This window comes from Plectropomus leopardus, chromosome 2, assembly GCF_008729295.1.
Source record: "Plectropomus leopardus isolate mb chromosome 2, YSFRI_Pleo_2.0, whole genome shotgun sequence".
Classification (NCBI taxonomy): domain Eukaryota; kingdom Metazoa; phylum Chordata; class Actinopteri; order Perciformes; family Serranidae; genus Plectropomus; species Plectropomus leopardus.
Window position 1 is genome coordinate 27,015,927 of NC_056464.1, and position 23,175 is coordinate 27,039,101.

Consider the following 23,175-nt stretch of genomic DNA (forward strand, 5'->3'; position numbering starts at 1 on the left):
ATCCACCACAATTTCTATATTATTTAATAATAAGAACCACAGTGAGTGTAGTTAAATGAGCTCTAGCACCTCTCCAGTCCCACTCTCTTTCTTCAGAGGCTTACTGGTTGCGTGAAAATCCCTCCATGAAAGCAAGGCTGGAGCTGCGCTCCAGGATTACAGCTTGAGGAAGACTTAGTGACTGACACATGTTGCACACTCTTTCTCTCAGCGAGCCTTTTAGCAGTGCAAATAAACAAACAAACACAGGAGAACCTATGGCTGCTACACCTGATCACTCGACATAGGATGACGAAGAATGAACATTCAGGATCCCATGTGGGAAAATTTTGGAAGATATGCTGCATGAGAGAAGTTGTGCTGTAAACAATCTTTGCTGAAGAGCACCAGCAGAGCGAGGTGGGTTGATGCGGTGTGAATGGGACAGGAGCTTTGGACTCAAATGTACAGCTCAGGGATGAACAGCACCCCAGTGATGGCACCTTTGTCTCCAGGGCTGAGTGGCACCCCACCACTCTCCTATTCATCTCCCAAGAAGACCACATTTCAGTCCATAGGATCACTGTCAACAGGAAAGTACTCCCCCTCGATGGCTCGGGCCTCTCCTTATCTGGCGAGGGAGACCTCGAGTCCTTTAAACTCGTCCACCCCGTCCATAATGAGCTCTCCAAAACTCTGGCAGAAAGCATCCATCTCCAGACTTGCTGAGGAGTTTTTCTGGATTGGTGGCAGTGTGGTCGCACAGCCGAAATGGAGGCTGGGTCAGATAGGTAAGCCTCACTGATGACTTATTAAATAGTGTTGCCTTCAAGCAGTTGAATGCAGAGTGTCAACAGGTTTTCTGGCAGAAGTGTCTAAAAACTGCTGAAAACTAAAGAGGGGAGTTTAAAATCATTTTCTCTCATATATTTTGAAACCAGCACAGGTGAATTTGTAACATTAACCAGAATATTTTCTTGCAATTTGCCTCTTGAATGTATAAATGTTCCAACAAAGCAGAGTGGTGTTGCAGGGAAGCCTGTGAGTAGATAATGGGCATATGGACAGTAGACAATCCTGAAGGATTAGCCTAAATGTTTTTGCCAGGTTGTGTCACATGCATCTGAGCTTCAGATTACAAACAAAGGTTACCTGCAAACAAGCACACCACTTCACTATGACCTGAATGCAGCAAGAAAACAGTGGGATCAGACGTGCTATTTTAGTACAGACACTCACTCAAAAATTACAAGAAATATCAGCAAGGAAAAGTCAGGGGAAATTGTTTGAATTACTGAGACAACTGATAAGCGATGGATTTGTTTTTAGGCAAAAATAATTTCAGGATTGTCTTTTTCTTTTTTTCTGTGTTATCAGTAAGACATACAGTATACAGCTACTTAATCCCTGAGTGACGCAGCCTATAATCTCATAAACAAGAACTACTTGTCTCAACTGCTGCAGGGATTCATTTAGGGTTGTCACAAGGTCTTTTTTCACACAATCATAACACATGTGCTGCAGTATTTCATATATCACAAATTATATAAATTGAAATGTAATATAAGAATAAATAATAATAAACCTCTTGAGATGTATCATCTAGTAGAGAGAGAAACAGTAATAGAGGGGGGCACTGATAGCATTAATTAAGACATTGGCAGTATGTTTTAAGATGAGAATACAGAGCATTTTTAAACAAGTGAAGTGATGACAGAGGATGGAAATTTAAAGGCAACATATTCTAATCAGAAGCAGTTCAACTGTCTCAGAAATTTGTTTCAATAATAATAATGACAATGATGCTATAGATATAGATATATACAGTACACTCAATATTTTATTTGCACAAGCTCCCTCTGATGTCAGCAGTAAATAACACATAATGTGATGGTCCCTGTGGACTTCTAACACAGCCACTTGACTCTTTATAAATGTGTCTGCTTGTGCCCCCCGTAGTGGAGAGGTGTATGTGCACCATGCAGATCGGCACTAACATGACCAAAATGAAGGGGAAGAAGAAAGGACTGGTTCGATTCTTTTACCTGGACGAGCACAAGTCCTGCATCCGGTGGCGGCCCTCCAGGAAACACGACAAGGCCAAAAGTGAGCCATCATCACCACTCTGAAATTTCAATATTCAAATTTGCAGTGTTAAATACCTACAGTTGTTCATGTGGATGCATTGGTTTCAATGTATACTAAAGATGAAGATATTTAATGCAGATCACACAGCAAGAGTAAGACTGTAAAAACAATCATCACCAATAATTAATAGATCAAATTTTCTTTTCTTTTTAAATTGACAACTAATTTACTAATGTAACTGAGGCTTGCACGTAAACCTATCAGTGTAAGTTAGTGTTACTTGCTATGAGTCATGAGTCAAAATACCAATAACTCTGATACTTCTGTTCAAACTGAAATATCACATTTGATTGTAGCCTCCTGGTTGTGTGCATAAAAGTTTGTTAGAGGAACAGGCTCAAGAGTTCAATAAGCTGCCTTTATTATTTGTTCATGATAATGTTTTTGTAAACTAGACAAATTATCGGTGCTCACCTTTGAAGGGGCAAAGCCAGAAGCTGTAAACATTTGGGGCTCAGCCCAAATCTAGGGAGGTCTGAGGACATGCTTTTCCAGGGAGATTTTTTTTAAGGCAACTATATGTGCTGTTTTTCAAGCCATTTGAGATAATAGAATGCCAAAAATCTGTCCATTACTTGGGAATTAAAGGTAGTTGTCAAGGTGAAAAAGCATCTAGTAGAGACTGTATCCTATTGTGTATCTGATTGTCTTCATCAGTCTGAAACCATAACACAACAAATTAGGGATGCGTAATATTATGAGCATGTCGTGCATCAGCCAATATTGGCTTTAAAATCAACTACTGCAATTGGCCAACATGCTTTTTTTATTATTTTGTACAATAAATGAATATTACATATACTGAAAAGCATTGTATTTCATGTTTCCATCTGCTGCTGGTGGGTTATCACGATAAGAGTATGCATATTATGTTATTTATTCCACTACAGAGGATACATGATGATCACTGAAATATATATATATCAATATCGATATCAGTTATCAGCCAAATGAGTTGTTATTCATTGGCATATCGGATATCTGCAAAAAATCCAATATTGTGCTTCCCTTCAACAAAGAGGATGACTAATTTTCATTCCTGCCACCAAAAAATAAGCGAAATATTGTCTGACATTACTATTTTTATGGCGCATAACATAGCAGGACTTCGGCTTAAACAGGATTATTATCTTGAAACATATACTTTTTATACTATGCTGCAGTAGAGTTCACAGAATGACTGTTTAGCTTTCAAATCTGCCACATTTTTGTACATTTTTTGGTACCTTTTTCTTAAATTTCTTCTACACACTGCAGTTATTGTAAAGCGAGGGCAGCAGATAATACAGCTTCTACATTAAGTGAATTACTTTTTCATCAGCCCCATCATCCTCTGACATTTTTATCAGTCTTTTATTGATGCCTCCTGTTTTTTCATTTATCTACTGGTTTCACAGCCTAATCCTGAAAGACAAACAGTCTAAACAGCATTGTGAAAATCTGCTCTAAGATCACAGGAGTGACACAAAGACTTGACTTGTTTCTGCAATAAGAAAACTCCAGATAGTGACAAGTATTTTAGCTACCTCACTGACTAGTTTACTAACCCCCAGAACATTTCTTGATCATGTTTCAGTAACTATTGATTCCATCCATGAAGTCTGCGAGGGCAAAAAATCAGAGATCTTCAGGCGATACGCAGACAACCGCTTTGACCCAAACTGCTGCTTCAGTATTTACTACGGGGACCGTGTGAAGTCCCTGGACCTGGTAACCACCAATGCAGATGAGGCCCGCACTTGGATCACTGGGCTGAAATACCTCATGGCTGGCATCAGTGATGAAGACAGTTTGGCCCGGAGGCAGCGCACTCGTGATCAATATCCTTTTTTATCCAGCCTCTTACACACAACCTATATCTCCAGATAACTAATTATTACAGGTATACAGTAAAAGTCTTAGGCCATCAGAGATTTGTTGTTCAAGAAAAGCTCCTCGTGAAGACTTGCTAATTTATTTAATTGTATTTCTCAGTCTCTTACTAAGGCACAAACAAAGAATACAGAGAACATGTGCATGAAATTCAAATGCATTAAAACATCAAAAAAATCAGAACAAATGGCTTACTTCAGACTGAAATCAATATTTAGTGTGAAACATGGAATCATACAACCATGACAAAGGGTAGCTAAAACAATCAATATTGCCTTTTTGACATGTCTTGAATGCAACTTGGTGTAAATGCACCAGAAGATTACCATTATAAATCTTATGTAGTTCGCCCAAAAGAGTTCAAGACATGCAAAGTGGAAAGGGAGGTCACTCTAAATACTTGAACTTTAGCCTGTTGAAGTTGTTTTATTATTAAATATTTGCATTTTTTAATACTGTATACATATTTTCTGTATGTTCTGGTTGTATTTTAGTAAAAAGACTACTGAGAAATAAATATGTATGTTCATTTATAACCTTGATAAAATAAAGTTCAAGGTGGCCTCAGTCTTTCAAACAGAAGCTTACTGTATCACTCCTGTTCCCTTAAAGAGGAGGTTAGCACATCAGTTTGTAAAAGACTGAACAACACACATGAACTGACCTGGTCATGATTCTTGTAGTTTCCTCCTTAACTGCATCCTCACGTGGTTACAGCAGACTTTCTCTGAGGCCGACAAAAATGGAGATGGCACCTTGAGCATTGGAGAGGTTCACCAGCTGCTCCACAAACTCAATGTGAATCTACCCAAGCAGAAAGTCAGACAGATGTTTCAAGTAAGACTGAGGTTGATTATGCAAACAACGTAGATTTAATGAGCCCGACCCACTGTCAGAGCTTCTGTAGCTACGTTTCTAGTATCACTAATGACTTCTAACTGGTACTGTTGCTGTGGCCACATGGCTTCAAAACAGAATTCCTGTTGTGTGTAAGTGGTGACTTGATAAATGGCTCTATATTATTAGCAGCGAGAAAAAACCCAACAAGACAAACAGCCACACTAGCAGCTCTGTGAAAGTGTAGCAACAGCAGCAATGCTAGTCGCTAAGTGCTAACATGCTGGTGTGTAGCAGGTATAATGTTTACCGCTGTCTTCATCTTGTGTTTGCATGTTAGCATGCTGATACTGAAATTTAGGAAATAAAGTAGTTACATGCAGCAGCAGGCCACACCTACAACAATATCTGTGTGAACACCACAAACATGCAAGTTGCAGCAGTGCAGCGAGGTTGCTGTCATCCTCAGCTCACACATTCAGTGTGGCCTGTGCATAACCGCTAGCATAACTAAACATAAATAGGTCTAAATAGGTTTGTATATGACAAAAAAATGCAACCAGCGTAAAAAAACAGGAAGCATCAACAAGACAGGACTATGATTAAATTACTTCCTAATGCAATGATGAAACAGCAAACAACCTCTCAGGTTAGAAGAAAGAAAGCTGCAGGCTAGAAAGAAAAAAGTAAAAGAAGTGGTTTAAGGTGAAAAATCCTTGATGTTTCCCTTAAAGGCCTATTCTGTGTGCAGTCTTCACATCATTTCAGAGACTCAGTGAGATAAAAGGATGAAGATGGAGCCAGCAGACAAATATGTATATACACTGTTTTTGGCAGTACAGTGCAGGAGAGTGCCACAGGAAGGCCATATGGCCACAGCTGAACAGATGGCTTTAGTTGCACTGCAGTATTGCTTTAGTTCAGCGGCTCACTGTCCTCCCCTCCTGATGGTGATAGTCTCGGTGAACGAGCTCCATCACGTTTGATGGCGATGGAGATATATCCCTCAGAGGGGTCTATGTGGGTACATATTTTCTTGGCGGGATGGTTATCTCAAATCACACATACCGAGGGAGTTATTTCTCGCTCATAAAATACTTTTTGTCGTTATCTGTAGGAAGCAGACACAGATGAGAACCAGGGCTCTCTGGGCTTTGAAGAGTTCTGTTCGTTCTACAAGATGATTTCCACACGCAGAGACCTTTACCTGATAATGATCTCCTACAGCAATCAGAAAGAAGTCCTGGATCTTCATGACCTCGCACGCTTTCTGGAAAACGAACAGAAGGTACAAACAGAATGTTAATGATTCATGCCAGTTCTTTGAGTTTGTGTGAATTTATTTAAAGTTACTCCACAAAAGATTTCCATGAACCTAACCTGATTTTTATTATTATTATCATCATTATTATTATTATTTACTATTCATGGTCAGCATTTATGTAGATTTAATATTTAAAATATACCAATAACCCCCCCATATATCTATTTCAGAAAACAAACAAACCTCTATAAACATACAGTATAGACATGCACACATCAAAGTATAATAATAGTAATATTGCATAACATAATTTGAATCAAGAAGGAAGAAAATAGACAAGGATTAAAATAAAGTCTGCAAGAGAATAAACAAATACATTAAACATTATATATAATACTAATAATATTTTTAATATGAATTAGGTGGTTGATGCAGCAACTCTTGTCAGAAGATTTCATATAATTGTTCATATAAAAGTGATCTATAAAAGGCTGCCAAATTTTATAAAATTTCTTTCTTTATTTTTTACTATATTCAAGTCTATAACTCCTAGAACCACCATCAACTGACCTAAATCAATATGTCTTTGTATAATGCTAGATAAGGTTTGATAAATACTGCTCCAATAATTTGATCATTGGGCAGCTCCAGAGCATATGAGCTAATGATGCTGGTACAAAGCAACAGCGTGCAGCATTAGTATAATTTGGAATGACTCAAGGATTCAGGAAAGATGGGGTGAGGGTCATGTTCAGTTGGATTTTGGGGGTCGAGGAGAGGGATAAAAAAGGGGGTCATTTACCAGGGGATGAATGGGACCTGAAGGTGGGTTGGGTCTTGTATGGTGTTTGGGGTTCAAGGAGAGGCATGAAAAAGGGTCAGCTGCGTGAGGATGAATTAATTTTATATCTCCAGGAAATTTGTTTTCAGTTTGACTAATTACAGCTTAGTCCTGTGTGGTGTTTTGTTGTGGTGGTGGTGGTGATAGGATGTGTTTTTAATGTCATGTATCGAATCTTGTGTTTGGTGTGGACCCCAGGAAGAATAGCTGCAGCTTTGGCTACAGCTAATAGGGATTCTAAAAAATGAAATGAAATGAGATCCAGGATCTTTGTGTTCTGACGCAGCAGTGCTAGTGGCTGAGAGTCGTGAGAACTGAGACAAACAGGAGGGTTAGACACACCAAGAAATCTGAGCAGGTGACTGAATTAGTAAAAGAAAGAAGAGTGGTCTTTTTCCTGAAACATAGTAACTTTCAGTGCATTTTTGTTTTGAAATTAACTGACTTTATGGATACTTTAATTGATAATTGATCATTTTGAAATGATATTTTTTTTGCTAATTAATCTCTGCCTCAATGTTTTTAAAAGAATAAAAGAAAAATAACATAAGTTTCAATAAAAGAAAGTGCAACATATGAATTTATAGTCTCAAATTTAAACTAAAGTTATAGTGTGGGACTTTCCCATATAAATTAACATTACATTCATGCCACATGAGCTGACACAATGGTGGTTAAGCCTATTGCCACCAGGTAAAGTTATCTGTAATTTGCAGTAAACTGAAGTTGTGGTGTCTGGTTTTCTGAATTGTTGAGTTTTTACTTCAAACAGCCAAAATTAAAGGGGACAGGAAGGGAACAGAAATGATAACAACTAGCAGACTAGCAGATTCTTTGGCAGAAAATCCTAAGAAGCTTCCAAGAAAGGTTTATGGAGTGGATGCTACAGGGAAAAAAAGGAACTCGTTATTTATTGGAAGGATTAAAGTGAAAAAACAGCTCCTGGTGGTGGGGGAGATGTTTAAAGCTCACCTGTAAAGATATGTCATAGGCATGCATTGATTACTCTCACTGTCAAAGGTGGGACATAAAAGCCCTGCACTCCAGCTTTAAAACAATATTTGTGGCCAACCAACAAGTTTTTAGCCTCGGTATGAAAAAATAATAAAAGAACATTTCCTACTTCACAATAAAAGCATTCAGCTTCTGAAACATAAGTGTAAAATGTTGCATCAGCTAAACTAAAAATGACATTCCTGATACTGTCTTACTTACAGATGCGTGGTTTGGCCAAAGAATATCTAGTCGACATAGTGGCCAGGTTTGAGCCATGTCCTGAGAACCTGCAGCGTATGGTGCTGGGTATCGATGGTATGAGCGAACTTGCTTTTAACAACTTGTTTAACAATACATCGATAACATTACATATGTCATTTGGACCAGACACAGCATCAACACACAAATAATACACCTGCTCTGAAATGGTCTTCCTTCAGGTTTTACCAACTACATGAGGAGCCCTGCAGGCGATATCTTCAACCCCGATCACAATCAGGTGAACCAAGACATGACGCAGCCTCTGAATAACTACTTCATTGCCACCTCACACAACACCTACCTGACAGGGGACCAGCTGCTCTCTCAGTCTCGAGTGGAGATGTACGCGTATGTTCTCCAGGCAGGCTGTCGCTGTGTGGAGGGTAAGAGCCTGAAAAAAACAGAACTTCAGCTCTCTTTACTGGGATTTTATACAGACAAAGCTACTTATTCATCCTTACCTCTTTTGTTTATTCTCTTCTTGCAGTGGACTGCTGGGACGGGCCTGATGGGGAGCCCATTATCCATCACGGCTACACCTTGACATCCAAAATTCTCTTCAAAGATGTTATTGAAACAATTAACAAATATGCCTTCACAAAATCACCGTAAGTGCTTCTGGCTCCTAATATGATGTGAGGTTTTTTTTTATCACCATAAAATGCATCATACCTGCAGCTCAGATGTCATCATTTAACCCCACCAGGTATCCAGTGATCTTGTCCATAGAGAACCACTGCACTGTGCCTCAGCAGAAAAAGATGGCTGAGTATCTGAAAGAGGTGCTGCAGGAAAAACTGGACCTATGCAGTATCAACGTGAATGAATGCAAGAAGCTGCCCTCCCCCGAGATCCTGAAAGGGAAAGTTTTAGTCAAGGTAAAGTATTTTTAGACATGTGCTGCCAAATGCTGCTCAAAGATACTCAGACAAAAAGATGCCACCATCACACATGGACCTGAAATATTTAGTCAGTAATTTTTGTTTTCTAGGGAAAAAAGCTCCCAGCAAACCTTGATCCTGAAGCAGAGGAGGGCGATGTGTCTGATGAAGATACTGGTGATGAAGAGGAGGAGGATGATGATGATGACGACGATGATGATAACTCACAGGTACATGAAACCTGTAGAGATTGGTAGACTGATTGATAGATTGACAGACAGACAGATAATTATGCATTATTGTTTATGATTTTAGGAGGGTAATATCATTAACTCTACCAATCAAACCAAAAAGAAGAGGCGATTTGGCAGATCGATCATTAGGAGCTTCAAACGAAAGGTCAGCACTTTGCTTGTTTTCTATACCTGTTTTTATATGGCCCCTCTACTTGCTGTTCACTTTCCTGCCATTGGGAATAAATGCAAATAATTTATTTTTTTTCAGCGGAAAAAGAGATTCCGATCAAAAAATAAGGCGACATCTGATGGCAAGTCAGACAATAGCAGGGAGAAGACACAAATTGTTTATCACCCCAAGTAAGACTAGTCATTGAATTAGTAGTTTTAGCCCTTTAAAGGTCCAGTGTTTAGGATGTAGTGGCATCCAGTGTGAGGTTGCAGAACTGAAACTTCCTCTGTGTGCCAAGTAGTGCTGGGTATCATTTGGGGTTTTTCCAGTATCAGTACTTAAATGATAAAACTGTAAAAATGCTAAAATGGTACTGGTGCCTAAATATAAAGTAATGAGCGCTACAATGGCCAGTGCATAAAAACATGAATGGCTCTATCTAGAGCCAATACTTGGTTTGTCCAACATGGTGTACTCAGAAGGAGAGGACCAGTTCCATATGTAAATATAAATGTCTCATTCTAAGGTAACAAAAACGCAATGATTGTTATTTCCAGGTGATTTAGTTTACCAAAAACATAACTATGAATATTTTTATATAATTTTTGGACATAGATGACACTAAATCTTATAAACTGGACCTTTAATACTCTTAGTATAAGCAGTAACACGTATTGCTTGTCTGTAACTCTCTTTTTAGGAAGAGGAAAACAATGAGGTTGTCCCGAGCTCTTTCCGACCTGGTCAAGTACACAAAATCTGTCCGTGTGCACGACATAGAAACACAAGGTAAAGAGGCATCTTTGCATATTTTCATCACATGCATGATGTTACAATTCATTGTGCATTTTAGGAATGGATGTTTTATGCTGTATTTTTTCCTGTCTGGTAGCATTTACGAACAGTTGGCAGGTATCATCCCTCAACGAGACTGTCATGAACCAGATCTTACAGCTGAAGCCTGCAGAGTTGGTCCGTTTCAACCAGCGCCAACTTATAAGGGTCTACCCGTCCAACTACAGAGTGGACTCGAGCAACTTCAACCCACAACCGTACTGGAATGCAGGATGCCATATGGGTAAGTCAGTTACAGGGACTGCAATACTGCGTACTTCAAAATCACATTATCAACAACTTTCCATTTCGTTTATGTTTCACTTTAGTTGCATTGAATTATCAGACAGAGGGCCGCATGCTCGAACTGAACCGAGCCAAGTTCTCAAGCAATGGAAACTGTGGATATATTCTCAGGCCTAAGTACTTGTGTAAAGGTGCGTAGATATGCAGATTATGCATAATTAATAGCAACTGTCTGTGCAGGGAGCATCAAAATTTAGTTTTTTTCCCAGGTGCATTTAACCCCATGTTGGAGGATCCTCTACCAGGACACAGAAAGACTCAGTTAGTGCTGAAGATCATCAGCGGACAGCAGCTTCCTAAACCCAAAGACTCCATGTTTGGGGACAGAGGAGAGGTGACAGGCATAATCTATTATTTAGAAATTTGCAAACCTTTAAACAGATCTTCTTCATAACTATAATGCTATTTTTGCTGTTTTTTTTCTACATACAGATTATCGATCCCTTTGTTGAGGTTGAGATCATTGGTCTAAATGTTGATTGTTCTAAGCAGCAGACCAGGGTGGTGGACGATAATGGTATGTCTTATATCATAGTCTCATAACAACCAGCCGACTTTCCAGTTTTTATATTTGTGAAACTTCCCTTTAAATCTCATTCAGGTTTCAACCCAATGTGGGAGGAGACCCTCGTCTTCAACATTCAAATGCCGCAGATAGCCCTGGTGCGTTTCCAAGTGTGGGATCATGATCCTATTGGACGAGATTTCATTGGACAGAGAACTGTTGCTTTCAGAAGTATGATGCCAGGTAGGTTTTTTGGGAAATTTTGGGAAATATGCATGTTACAGAGAGTTAGATGAGAAGATTGATACCACTCTCAAGTGTGTCAGATCAACAAGGCCGCAGAGAGTTAGTTTAGCTTAGCATAAACACTAGAAACAAGGGAAAATAGCTTGCCTGGCTTGTATCAAAAGTAACAAAATCTGCATACCAGCAACTCTAAAACTCACTAATAAACAAGTTATATCTTGATCGCCTTTTACACATGCACTGCAAATCTGAAGTTCGACATTACCTGGAAGAACTGCATGTGAGAATGCTTTGTAATGTCCAACAGAGCCCATGTGTGAATAGAGCAGGTAATCATCTGGTTAATTCACAGCAAGCAAGTAAGCGTATTAATGATATTTCTATCATGCAGCTCTCGAAATACCAGAAGAACACAAACATCTAAATCTGAAGAGAAATCCACAGAAAGCCGGCAACAAAAATGTCTAATTGGAGAGATGATGACATTCAGGAACTTCTGTTAGTAAGGACTAAGGCCAAAATCCTCAGACTAATTCAAGGAATGGCAAGAGACTATTTATGGAGAAATTACGAACTAGCTATCCACGTTATTTCCTACCTCGTACACACGGTGAGAATGGCTCTGACATTGACAGTGTCCTGATGAATGCTACATGTGTGAAAGGGATCATGTCCACAGAATCAGATCAGCTCATTGTTCTGAGCTCATATTAGAAAATGGCTTTGTTATAACTTCCTGAACTTTCGCCATTACACTCTCAGAAGTTGCTGTAGTGTCAAAAAAATAGTCCCACACAACCCTTTGTAAAACCAGAACTTGTTGTTTCTACACTCCACTCTAACATGACTGATTAGCAAACTCCAGGCAAGGAGATTGTTTCCCAAAATAACAAACTATTCCTTTTATATGAAAGAAATGTAGATTAACAGGATTTTTTTATGCAACCTTTGTAGGTTATCGGCACGTGTACCTGGAGGGGATGGCAGAATCATCCATCTTTGTTCATGTTGCCATACATGATATAACAGGAAAGGTAAGCTTCTCTAAATTACAAATTATTTATTTTAACTATATGAATAATAGACTGACATGTCTTGCATTCACTCCACTCCTTTTCACATGATCGACTATGCTTGTTAAAATAGAGGGTGTGGCTCGACTGAAGTCCACTTTTGATGAGGTGGAACACTGTGATTGGCTTATAGACATCCACTCAAATACGTCTGTGCATTTGTGTAGAGTTAATTGACAATTATCAGAGATCTACGCATCCTAGGAGAGTTATGTCCATTGGAATGCATGTGGGATCTGAACAGGTTAAAATCTTTGGTGTCCTTTGTGAAACAGATGAAACCTGCAAACGCGGTGCAAGCGGCCAGAAAACACATCAAAAAAGCAGCCCAAAAGCACATGAAGGGGGGTCCTCAAAGGCAGCCTTCTCTGGACTTCTCTGTCCAGTCCTCAGAAGACGGACGTGCTCTGTTCTTCCGCAAGGATCTGGATACCATTTCTCAGGACAGCAGGAATGGAGAAATATTTCCTCTGGTACAAGGCCCAGCAGCCAAGGCAGCCATCCACAAAGGGGCCGTGAGTGAGCCAGTGAGGCGAGCACACAGAGTTAAAATTCATGAACCACCAGAGGGGAGGAGAGGGATCTTCAGCCGGATGTCCTCCACTGACTCCTACCACATGGGAGCTGCTCCCTATGTGAAAGTGGATAGCTTTGACTTTGACTCCTCTCCCCAGGCTTCTTATATCGATATTCCTGTTCCTGACAGCCAAAATCCCATTCAAGAAGAGCTGGAGAGTGAACCTGATGAATCGCCAGAGGCAAACTGTGCTGAGCAGGAGCCAGTTGAAACGTCTGAACCAAAGCAGCCTGAACAATCAGAGGAATTACCAACAGAACCAGAACCACACAAGGCCATTGCCACTGAACCCGAACAACCAACAGAAACTCAGAGTCAGACTGATTCACTCCCTCAGCCTCAGCCTGTGCCGCAGCATCTGCCACAGGATGAAGCCATATCCTCTCCACTCATCCCTCCACCGTCCCCTGCCAGGGTGAGACGGACCTTAGAGGCTCCAGCAACACCCCGACCGTCCACCCCAATACGAACAAAGGTCCGCTCACGCAGTTGCCCTCGAAAACCGACTACCTCTGCGCAGACACCCATGGTGAACCGCAAGTCTGCTCTCCACTGGCAGACTCAGCGGGCACTAAGCTATGGCAGCTACAGCAGCCAGGTGAAGCCCATCCCCAACGGCCTCTGCCTGTCTGACAGCACATCCAGCAGCAGTAACGGCAGCACCGACAGCCTGGAGTTCGTACCCTCCTGTGTGCCACCCGGGGAAGAGCAGCGTGAGGGCACCCTGCAGAGAGAGATGAAGGCTCTTTTTGATAAGAGGATGAGAGAGATTCGCTGCAAATCACCACTTTTTATAAATGGTGAGTCATAGATGACGTGTGAGTCACAATTGCAAAAGTTAGATAAAAAGTACTGCAGATATTAAATTTAAGTGGCTGTAATTAATTGTGGATTTTGTTGTTTTTGTTTTTTGTGATTTTTTTTGTTTGTTTTCTTTTAGATGAAACCACAGGTTAGATTTCACAGATGTCTCCAAAGACAACAAGGTCCTGCAGAAGACGTAGAGCAAACACAAAAAGGAAATGTGGGAGGAAGCCAGCCCATAACCAGAATAAATGCTGGCATTGGTCATTTCTGTAAACCACGGATATGTTACATTTTTCATATTATGTAGACAGTACGTTGAGACATTATGCTTCTTTACATTTCTACAGCATTGTGTTTAATGTGTGGTTTTGTTTACGAACAAAACCACTTGTGGTTCAAAAAAAGATCATGTATAGTGACTTGATTTCACCAGAAAAAAAACCTACAAGCCACTGAGGGGTTGCTTTACCGGTACTTGCCTAATTGACACGTCGTCTTCCGTGTGGATCCACTGAATGACTCAGATTCACAAACATCCGTGCAGTCGTACTCAAGCCTGTTTATTTACAAACGCCGGGTCCATTCAGCGACATAGCCTTCGCCGATCTACACACACTTAATTTCATTAATAACTTGTATGCAAAACAAACAAAAGGCTCAAAGTTTGGCCACTACACGACGACAGTCAAAAAACTTCCCCGGTAAGCAGCACACCTGCAGAGTGATTACCACTTCCTACTTCCGCCACACACCATAGTTCATACACCACCTACCGTGGAAATAAGGGAATTACGACAAAATAAAACAGATTTCATTCACAGACCCATAAACACAAAAATGGTTCTAACATCATGTTTTGGCTTAAAACAACCACATGTGATGGCACAAGAAACGCAGCGGCAAATCACCAGAGAAACACACACTTTTATTGTCCTTGGACACACATCAACTGCGTGCTAGGACACATAAGGTTTTATAATTTGTTGGTCTGAAACAGTGGTCTACAGGCTGGAAGGAGACTCGCCTGAGTGTCGTGCAATCCACCATTCACTCAGCTCATATACAACATGACTTTAAAATGTTGATATGATAAGTACAAAACATACAAATCTGTATCCATAGTTTACAGAAATGTATGACGCCAACATTTTCTCTGACTGGGCTGGCAATGCAGCTCTGATTTTCCTTCAAGATAAACTGGAACCCATACAGAATCACACAGTAAGACAGTTGTACTGCATTAGGTCTGCTGTTGTTTACAATCAACATCATTTGTTTTTGCATAAAATAGTTTTTGAAAAGAAATCATTGAAATCATGTGATGCCATTGCCAAGTGTACAAAACAGCATGATGCAGAGTCACACAAAATTAATAGTAAACTTAAAAAAACTAGACACAGTACATGAGCACTAATTGTTAGTTAAACTGTGAAAAATGATCATACTTAGAATTGTTTTTATAATATTTAAACTATGATGTCTGCTTTTTCACTGAAATTGTAGCATTCAAACTTGAGAATCAATAAACTGATTATTTTAATAAAAGGTCAGTCTTTATTTTTTAATTCAGATTTGGGTTTTTTTTAATGTGATGTATCTATAGAAGGAAGTTCAAGTCATACAATTAAGTTAATGTTTCTGTCATATTAGAAATTATTCTTTAACAGCTATCAAACTAAAAACTAAAGTTAAATGTTTTGACACTTGTTAAAATATGTGTCTCAGATGTTTCTATGCTTTTTCTTTATCTTTGTCAACATTTTCTTGGGGTTTGTTTGCATTTCCTGTCCTCAAGCGCAGACTCAGTTCTTCAGTCAGCACAGTGCAGCAGGATTTCTGTGGGATGGACATATAAATATAAAAAGTAGAGAAAATAAATCATTTGATTAATATGTTGATGAAGAGACTGCATATATGGCTGTGTGGATGAGAGAGCGTGACTGTGTGTGTCTGTGTCCTCTAGATTTTGCTCTACAGCTGATGTGAAAACCATTTTTTTCAGACTGTGTTGTCTTTAAATGGCTGAGCAAACATTGCAGCCTTCAGGCTTATGAAACAGTTCAAAACCCAATTAGATCAACACAGATACACAAAAAATGGGGCAGTTTGGTTTAATTTCTGAAAAGTCAACACTCTGGAGATGGATGTTGTTTTTTGCCTGAAAGAAGTGATTGTGAATGCTCTTGCACGCACCCTCTGCTCAGCTGCACTTCTTCGGCTCTTGGAGGTGAGCTCCAGGACGGCCAGCAGTGCACCAAGCCCCAGGCCCAGGGAAAGAACCAGAAACATCCCTTTGAGGCTGTGTGGCTGCACAGCTGAAGACTTGGCCCTGTTTGCTAAGCAGCTGCTGGCCCACCACTTGCTTCGCAGGTAAGCCAGCTCCCCCGCCTCACTCAGCTGTAGGATTGCCACGCTAAGGTTCTTTATGATGGGTGAGCCTTGGGGAAATTCATAGGTAAATTGTTAATTAGAGTACTGATTTAAATACCATTGTTTAATGACTTTTCAAAATGAATAACCTCACCAAGGGGGGCAGCAATGCTATATCCCCTCATTCCAACGACTTCATGCGCTCTGACAAGTTCACAATGACGTGCTGCTGCCAAGTCCAGAGAAACAGACTCCCCAATAAAGCCAAAGTTTCCTTCTTTTGCACGCCGAACTCCCTCATCCATGGATGATACAAAACTCTTGGTTCTCTCCATGTGCTCATAGATTCTGCGGTAAACTGGGTTGTTTGAATTCTGCATGGAGGAAAAGCAGAATTACAGAAACAGCAGTGAAACGGGGAATCACGGGTTGCTATATTGCAGCATCGACCTTCATGGTGCCGGTCATGATGCTGCATTATTGTGACTGTCATGACCCCTTGGTGATGTATGCTACATCGGAAATTGTTGTTATTAGATTTTGTCACCTCTGTTGCTCACTAAATTATTACATGCCCAATGTTGTTATGGTGGACACTTATTAATCTGCTCCTGTGGACACTGAATGTGCATAGGAGCAAGTCACCTCGATTAATGTGTGTTCTTGTTTTATCTTTCTGTATAATATTCTGTGTCAAATTGGCCCCTGTGCCAAAAATCGAAATTGAATTGAATTGAATTGAATTGAATTGAATTGAATTGAATTGAATTGAATTGAATTGAATTGAATTGAATTGAGAATTGAATTGAATTGAATTGAAATTATCCATGAGAGAAAAGATGTCTATACCTTGAAGAAGGCAAGGGTGGAAGACCCAGCCAAACAGCCATAATCAATCATGTCCTGATTGGCCAAGTCCTCAAACCCTTTCACTGTCAGGTGAGTGGACTCAGAGGTCTTTGAGGAGCCAAGGTTGGAGAGATAACAAGCCAATAGGACGATGGTAAATAACCACCAGCTGCAGCAGATGACACGCCCTGAAAGAGCTTTTGGGTGAGGGCCAGCACCTGACAACACAAAAAGTAGAAAGAAAAATGTCTCAAAAAGAAAATGAATCAGTAAATTCATTATCACCAGTCTCCATTTGGTGGCATACAAACTTATTTTGCTGTTTACCTTGTAGAGTCAGAGCTCCAGCTGTGTACCACAGACTGTGAAGGAGGCTGAATCTGTTCTGCTCAGTCTGAGGCTGACTCCACTCACATGGGCTGAGTCTGCATTTGCATAAAAATATTTATTATTAATGTGACTGCACTCAAAGGGAGTCCACTGGCAGAAATGTAAGAATTTCCACAGACAATACATATAATCAAATCTGTTGCAATAAACTAATATTATTCATATATACTATAATATGGACTGCATCACAGTCTCTCCTGTATATTTACAGTACCTTTGGGGTAGAGAACCACTGCGTCACGTACAGATAACAAAACAGCGCTGAGAAATCTCTGCCTTCATTGATTAATTTAAGCCACCTAAAAAATCAATATGAGTTTCAGTGTATGTTGCATTTAGAATATTTTTACTGCTTTAACTTGCCGTGAGACAGCCCTTACCAACAGGGATTTGAAGCTGTTATATCAAAAAGCCCAGACTCCATTGAGAAAATCAGTCATTTTACTCCAGTGATCTGAGGAGCTGCTGGTCTACTGCTGCCTCCATCAGCTGTTGTGTGCGGTAAAGAGGAGCAATTCGAATATAGGGTACACTTGTACTGATATTGACGGTTTTAGGTGGCTAAAATATGTTTTGCTGTGGCTTTGTCCACAGTAGTACATCTCGTAGCTTCCGTGCTGGTGTTGTGGGACTATACTTTATTTATCAGAGAGGGGGTCAGTATTTTATATTTGTTCTATTGTTAATAGAACAGATATAAAATACTGACGTTTAAAGTTGTATGTCCCTCACCTAAGCCAAAATTAAAAATATAAATCCCTTCACAGTGCTTACATTTCTTCAAAATGCCTGAACTGTTTTGCAGCACCCCCACCATCCTCATAAGTAACAAACGTTCTCTATGTCACTTGACTTCCAATCAAATTATCTTGAGTCTGACTTTTGATTTATTCCGATTTCAGTCGGACTAACATGACTAACACACTCATTCAACTGTTTTTTAACATCGTATACTGATTTGATTTTATTTTTTTTAGGAAACTGTTTTATTTAGTATTTTTTACTGGTTTAAATTACTGGATCCATTTTTTTTTTTTTGGTGAGGAAGACGCCTCTGCAGATAATTCATCTCACAGTAAAAACTTCCTGAACAACAGACACTGATGGAAACTGGTGAAGTTTCAGCTGGTTACAATCCACTATCCTCACTAGATGCCACTAAATCCCTCTAAATCTTATTCATTTTTAAATACATTAAGCTACTTGTATCACCAACCTGGCAACTATAAAGATGCAAGCAGCGGTCCCCAGGTAAGCAATGAGTATGCCGATCCATGTTTCGGCTGTAAAGGGAGTCAAGAAATCAAAAAAGCTAGCTCCCTCTGAGATATCCTTCCTCAGCAGGATGCTGATTCCTGTCTGCATGAACGGTTTGGTCATCCCCACCGCTTTCTCCCGAGCTGCAGTGAGAGTCAGCGGAGCAATCGCAAGGTCGGCCTCCTGTAGGAAATGCATGAATATTTACTGTGCATTTATAGAAACTCCTCATAGAATTTAAGAGATTCTGCTGTCAGTAATGCTGATATTGTTCACGCAACCTATTCACTGATTTTGTGTGTATCCATCGTGAGTCACAAATGCCAGCTGGGTAATTCAACCTCCTGCAGAGCAGTTGGTTTCCCTTTGTCCCCTCCAAATGTCAGTTTTCATGTACTCACCCCTCTCACCACCTCTCCAATCATCCCATTCCAGTTGCCAGTCTCATCCTGTCTGCCATAGGAAGCGTCTTTCACCAGATGCACTTTGTACTTGAAGCCCAGTTTCTTTGCTACTTCAGACAGCAGGTCCATGCAAAAGCCCTCCAGATGGGTGCCTTTGGACACTGCATATGGCTCTTGCTAAAAAAAAAAGGTCAGATCAAAATAAAATCAGTAAAATGTGCATTAACTTAAATGGTGTATTTACCTTTACTATAGGCTTTGAAAGAAACAAATGACCTACCTTTATAGTTGTGATTCTCACTTCTGATTGCACTGACGTTGAGGGGGAAAAGTAAAAAACATGTTAGTGGAAACTTGGAATTGTTCGTCATGTCTATTAAAAGTGAGACGTTACAAAGATATAAGGGGGAATAAAACAGTGGTTGACCTTCCTAAGATATCCCATGATATACCTGAGGAGTCAAAAAAAATTCTCAAGACAGGTCTGGCTGAACCTGTCATACTTCAGCACTAAGGGGTAAAATGCTCTGGGTTCATTTGTATTTCTTAAAGGAAAGTAGTATCTGAGCTGATTTATCATAAGGAGGTGGAGGCTTGAGGTGGCGGCTGCGTTTTCACAGACTTTTGTCCCACCAAAAGTGGGTGTGTCTTTCGCGATCCCAACTGCATTTCTTGTGACATTTGTACCATCAAGCGTGGATGTTGTAAGCCAAAACGTGATTGTTTTCCTCACCATGTTTTTTGTGCCTAAATATAACCACACGTTAAACACAGCATTGTAAAACCTCTGCTGCTTAACAGCATATAAATATGACATATCAGTGGTCTGCAAAAACATACAATGCCAACATTTTTATTATGATGATCAGTGGTGGAAGAACTATTCAGATCCTTTACTTAAGTGAAAGTACTAAAAAAAAAACGTCTGAAAACACTCTGTTACAAGTAAAAGTCCTTATTTGAAAATTGTATTTAAGTCAAAGTAAGTAAGTGTAATCAGGAAAATGTACTTAAAGTACGAAAAGTAAAAGTACCAAATGCAGAAAAATGATTTAAAACACACACACACCTAAAAAAAAAACTATAATGATAAAAAGAACCTCCCTTACCCCTAAAAACCTGAACTATGTAAAAAAAAGTTGAAAAAATAAAACTATAAAAAACAACAACTAAGAAATCAAAGAAGAAGAAATTTCATCCAAAATGCTCAAAATCATAAAGATAATGATAAATAACACCCCCAAAAAACTCGAAATTATTTTTTTTTAAATCAACTGATTGATTAATCAACTAATTGTTGCAGCTGTACTTGTATAAAGTGTTTGGCAATTTAATTTATAATAAACATCTTATTTTATAAACTCTTACATATTTTGTTCAAAGATCTTAATTTGTAAAGCAACTAAAGCTATCAGATAAATGTAGTAAATTAAAAAGTAAAAAAAAAAAAAAGACAAAAATACTCAAGTAAAATACAAATACCTCAAAGGTTTGAGGGGCCAACAAATATTGGGGATGCATCACAGTAAGAGAGCAAGTGAATACTGGTTTATTTTATGACTGACAAGTTTTCTCAGCTAAATTTAGCCGAATCAAAGAGCCTCTTTGTGCATTGGCCATCTTCAGTCTTTACTGTGACATGAAGAGATGTCTGAGGTGAACTTTGGGCTGCATGTAGTGACCTTCTAGTCACAACATGTTTCCGGTATCCCAGAGATCTGGCCACTCTCCGCTCCCACTTGAAAACGGTTTGCACGCCACAATCTATTTGGAGCAGTGTTTTAATTCAAAGAGTCTCAATGCCACGGCACTGTGAGATGGGAGGGAAGTCAAAGAGTATCAAAAGCTTCAATTCAGGCCAAGGCCTTGGGGATCCATCGCCACAGGGTGATCCTGACAACCATCAGATCCTCCTTTTCAAAAGATGACACGTATACAAGCTCTTCAAGACTTTTTGGCCACTCTGAGACACAAGGCCTTTGTCTGCTCCATAGAGTTGATTTATTACCGCTTTTTGTGAGAGCGTCAACTGGCTTGCTTCAATTTCTGTTTTTCTACAAGAGTTGGACAGGATGTGGTGCTACACTTTGACTTTAATCCGAGCTGACTGTTTATGTATTTATGTCTTGTCAAGCTTGAGAATTTTCTACCGAACCCAGCAGTGAAAACATGAGGGATTTGGCAAAGAAAAAAAGCAAACTGCCACCACATTGAATTACGAGTGCAGTAACCGGGTCAAACTTTGACGTATCACTGCAAGGTGAAAACCACTTTTTCTTATCTTGTCAATCACACATCTAGAACAACAAAGCACACTCAGTCATGTTTGACATGGTTTGAAATTATTAGCGTTTGTCTAACAAGCCTGGTTAAATTTGTTATGTTGGTATTTTTGTGCAGACATGTGATTAAAAAAATGTCCTTACCTGCAGTGCACACTCCCATGTCTGGGAAAAACCCAATAGACAACAAAAAGAAGCCAAACAGCACCCAGATTTTCCTGATTTCCATCCTACAAGTTAGAAGAAAGACAATTACTGCTTAGGTGTGCATTAGATAAATCACGTGGCTAAACATATATGAATTAAGTCCTTCACTAATGAAAAAGCAAAGATGTAATTCAAATCAACACATTAAATAATGTCACTAAAATCATTGAGAAGACTACATAAGATGGAAGTCTGTACTACCTGACAAGAGTCCAAAATGTGACTGCCGGCACGTCAGACTTCAGACGGACTCCAGTGAGCCTGACTGATGCAGCTTGATCCAAAGTTTTTCAGATTTAAATGTGTTTGGACAGCTGGCAAAGTTCTTGTGGGTGGAGAAAGTGGGAGACTTTTGAAGGGGTGGGAATAAGCAGCATGAGGTATCAACATATAGATTTCACTGTGGAACAAAACGTTTTTAATTATACTAAAAATGACTGTGAACAATGTCCTTGTCATATGAATGAATAACATCATCTTGTTATAGAAAAGTAACAATAAATATATATATAGTATATTTTACTTAGGCTTTTGTATATTTACATTACATGTGAACAGGACTGAATATCTAAAGTTTCAGCTGGAAGTATCTGTCATATTACACTTACAGAGAATATACTTAGTTGTTTGCGTTTAAAGTCATTCTGCAAGTGAAAGTGTTGAAGCTACTCTTGTGCAATGAATTACTGATGAATAACATGTAGATCAAAAGATGAAATGCGTGTATTAAATTCCTTCAGAGGTGTTTGTGCGAGCTCAGTATGAAAAAGTTAACAAGCTGTACCATCAACGTTTGCAGCATTACAGCACTCTCTGCTCTTTATTAACACTTTAAAAAGAAAAAATCTGACCACAGAATGAGCTGACCTGTGAAAGATTTTGCATGGCCCTGAAGGTTTATCAAAATGGAGAGTAAAAAAACATATTGAGTGAAAATATTCATGCAGAGAACGACACACATAAGAAGTCTTTGAGAGATGGCCTTGGCAAAGTGTTGTAGGCTAAGTAAATGTTGAATAAGTAAGAATCTTTTTTTTTATTAAGGAACAGGCAGAGATAAAAACTACCAATCTGTTTAAGGCTAGCAGGGAGCCAGGACCTCTGTGCAGCTCCAAATCAATATTTGAAACAGTCCTTTTTGTCAAACTGGTACGGTGGGTGAGTCCGCATGACAGTGTTTTAATTTATTATTTAATGTTTTAAAAAATAACAAGCATACTGAGTAACATGCTTACAAGTCTCTTCAGCCCAATGAAGACATTTTCTGCTGTGTTTTAACATTAATATCTGAACCAATAAGCTTTATCCAGGTTCAAAAAAAAATTGGAGCAAGAGACAATGCATAATAGTTTAGTATCTTACAAATACTTTTTGTTAAATGACTTATGCTATAAATGTAATTTACAATCAAAGCCGGTGATCAGTTAACATCTGAAAAACTTGATAAAGCTTGATTTAAATCAATATGAGCATCTAGGCAACAGGAATTGTGTCTTTAGTGTTAAACGTTGTATGATGAACATACTTTTACATGTTTATTAGTGTTATGTCTATTTTCTTAAAATTCTCTGTTATATATAT

General features: G+C 39.2%; 2 protein-coding genes across 2 annotated transcripts; one reads left to right on the plus strand and one right to left on the minus strand.

Moving 5' to 3' along the window:
* Nucleotides 1-418: 418 nt before the first annotated feature.
* On the plus strand, nucleotides 419-14,031 carry plch2b (phospholipase C, eta 2b). The gene is made up of 21 exons (XM_042506854.1): nucleotides 419-770; nucleotides 1,939-2,085; nucleotides 3,704-3,947; nucleotides 4,707-4,836; nucleotides 5,954-6,124; nucleotides 8,159-8,252; nucleotides 8,378-8,581; nucleotides 8,686-8,806; nucleotides 8,905-9,076; nucleotides 9,190-9,309; nucleotides 9,395-9,478; nucleotides 9,584-9,675; nucleotides 10,188-10,276; nucleotides 10,380-10,565; nucleotides 10,651-10,758; nucleotides 10,837-10,961; nucleotides 11,060-11,144; nucleotides 11,229-11,375; nucleotides 12,333-12,412; nucleotides 12,727-13,828; nucleotides 13,969-14,031. Exons 1-21 carry the CDS (start codon nucleotides 419-421, stop codon nucleotides 13,983-13,985), a joined length of 3,870 nt encoding a protein of 1,289 aa, XP_042362788.1. The 3' UTR covers nucleotides 13,986-14,031.
* Nucleotides 14,032-15,417: 1,386 nt separating this feature from the next.
* si:dkey-183j2.10 (glutamate receptor U1) lies at nucleotides 15,418-21,864 on the minus strand. Its single transcript, XM_042506865.1, has 10 exons — nucleotides 21,796-21,864; nucleotides 21,532-21,617; nucleotides 19,386-19,417; nucleotides 19,103-19,282; nucleotides 18,661-18,884; nucleotides 17,382-17,479; nucleotides 17,055-17,272; nucleotides 16,360-16,579; nucleotides 16,029-16,273; nucleotides 15,418-15,671 (listed from the first exon to the last, which is right to left on the minus strand). Exons 2-10 carry the CDS (start codon nucleotides 21,614-21,616, stop codon nucleotides 15,567-15,569), a joined length of 1,407 nt encoding a protein of 468 aa, XP_042362799.1. The 5' UTR covers nucleotide 21,617; nucleotides 21,796-21,864; the 3' UTR covers nucleotides 15,418-15,566.
* Nucleotides 21,865-23,175: the final 1,311 nt, after the last annotated feature.

What these genes read in the sequence shown, in the direction of transcription:
- si:dkey-183j2.10 (XM_042506865.1), bottom strand. Translation starts at nt 21,616, where the DNA reads ATGGAAATCAGGAAAATCTGGGTGCTGTTTGGCTTCTTTTTGTTGTCT. An exon ending in TTGGAGAGGTGGTGAGAGGG is followed by an intron (nt 18,885 to 19,102) that starts GTGAGTACATGA and finishes CATTTCCTACAG; the next exon opens with GAGGCCGACCTTGCGATTGC. An exon ending in GAAGTGCAGCTGAGCAGAGG is followed by an intron (nt 15,672 to 16,028) that starts GTGCGTGCAAGA and finishes TCCATCCCACAG; the next exon opens with AAATCCTGCTGCACTGTGCT.
- plch2b (XM_042506854.1), top strand. Translation starts at nt 419, where the DNA reads ATGGGACAGGAGCTTTGGACTCAAATGTACAGCTCAGGGATGAACAGC. An exon ending in AGGCTGTCGCTGTGTGGAGG is followed by an intron (nt 8,582 to 8,685) that starts GTAAGAGCCTGA and finishes CTCTTCTTGCAG; the next exon opens with TGGACTGCTGGGACGGGCCT. An exon ending in TTAGGAGCTTCAAACGAAAG is followed by an intron (nt 9,479 to 9,583) that starts GTCAGCACTTTG and finishes ATTTTTTTTCAG; the next exon opens with CGGAAAAAGAGATTCCGATC.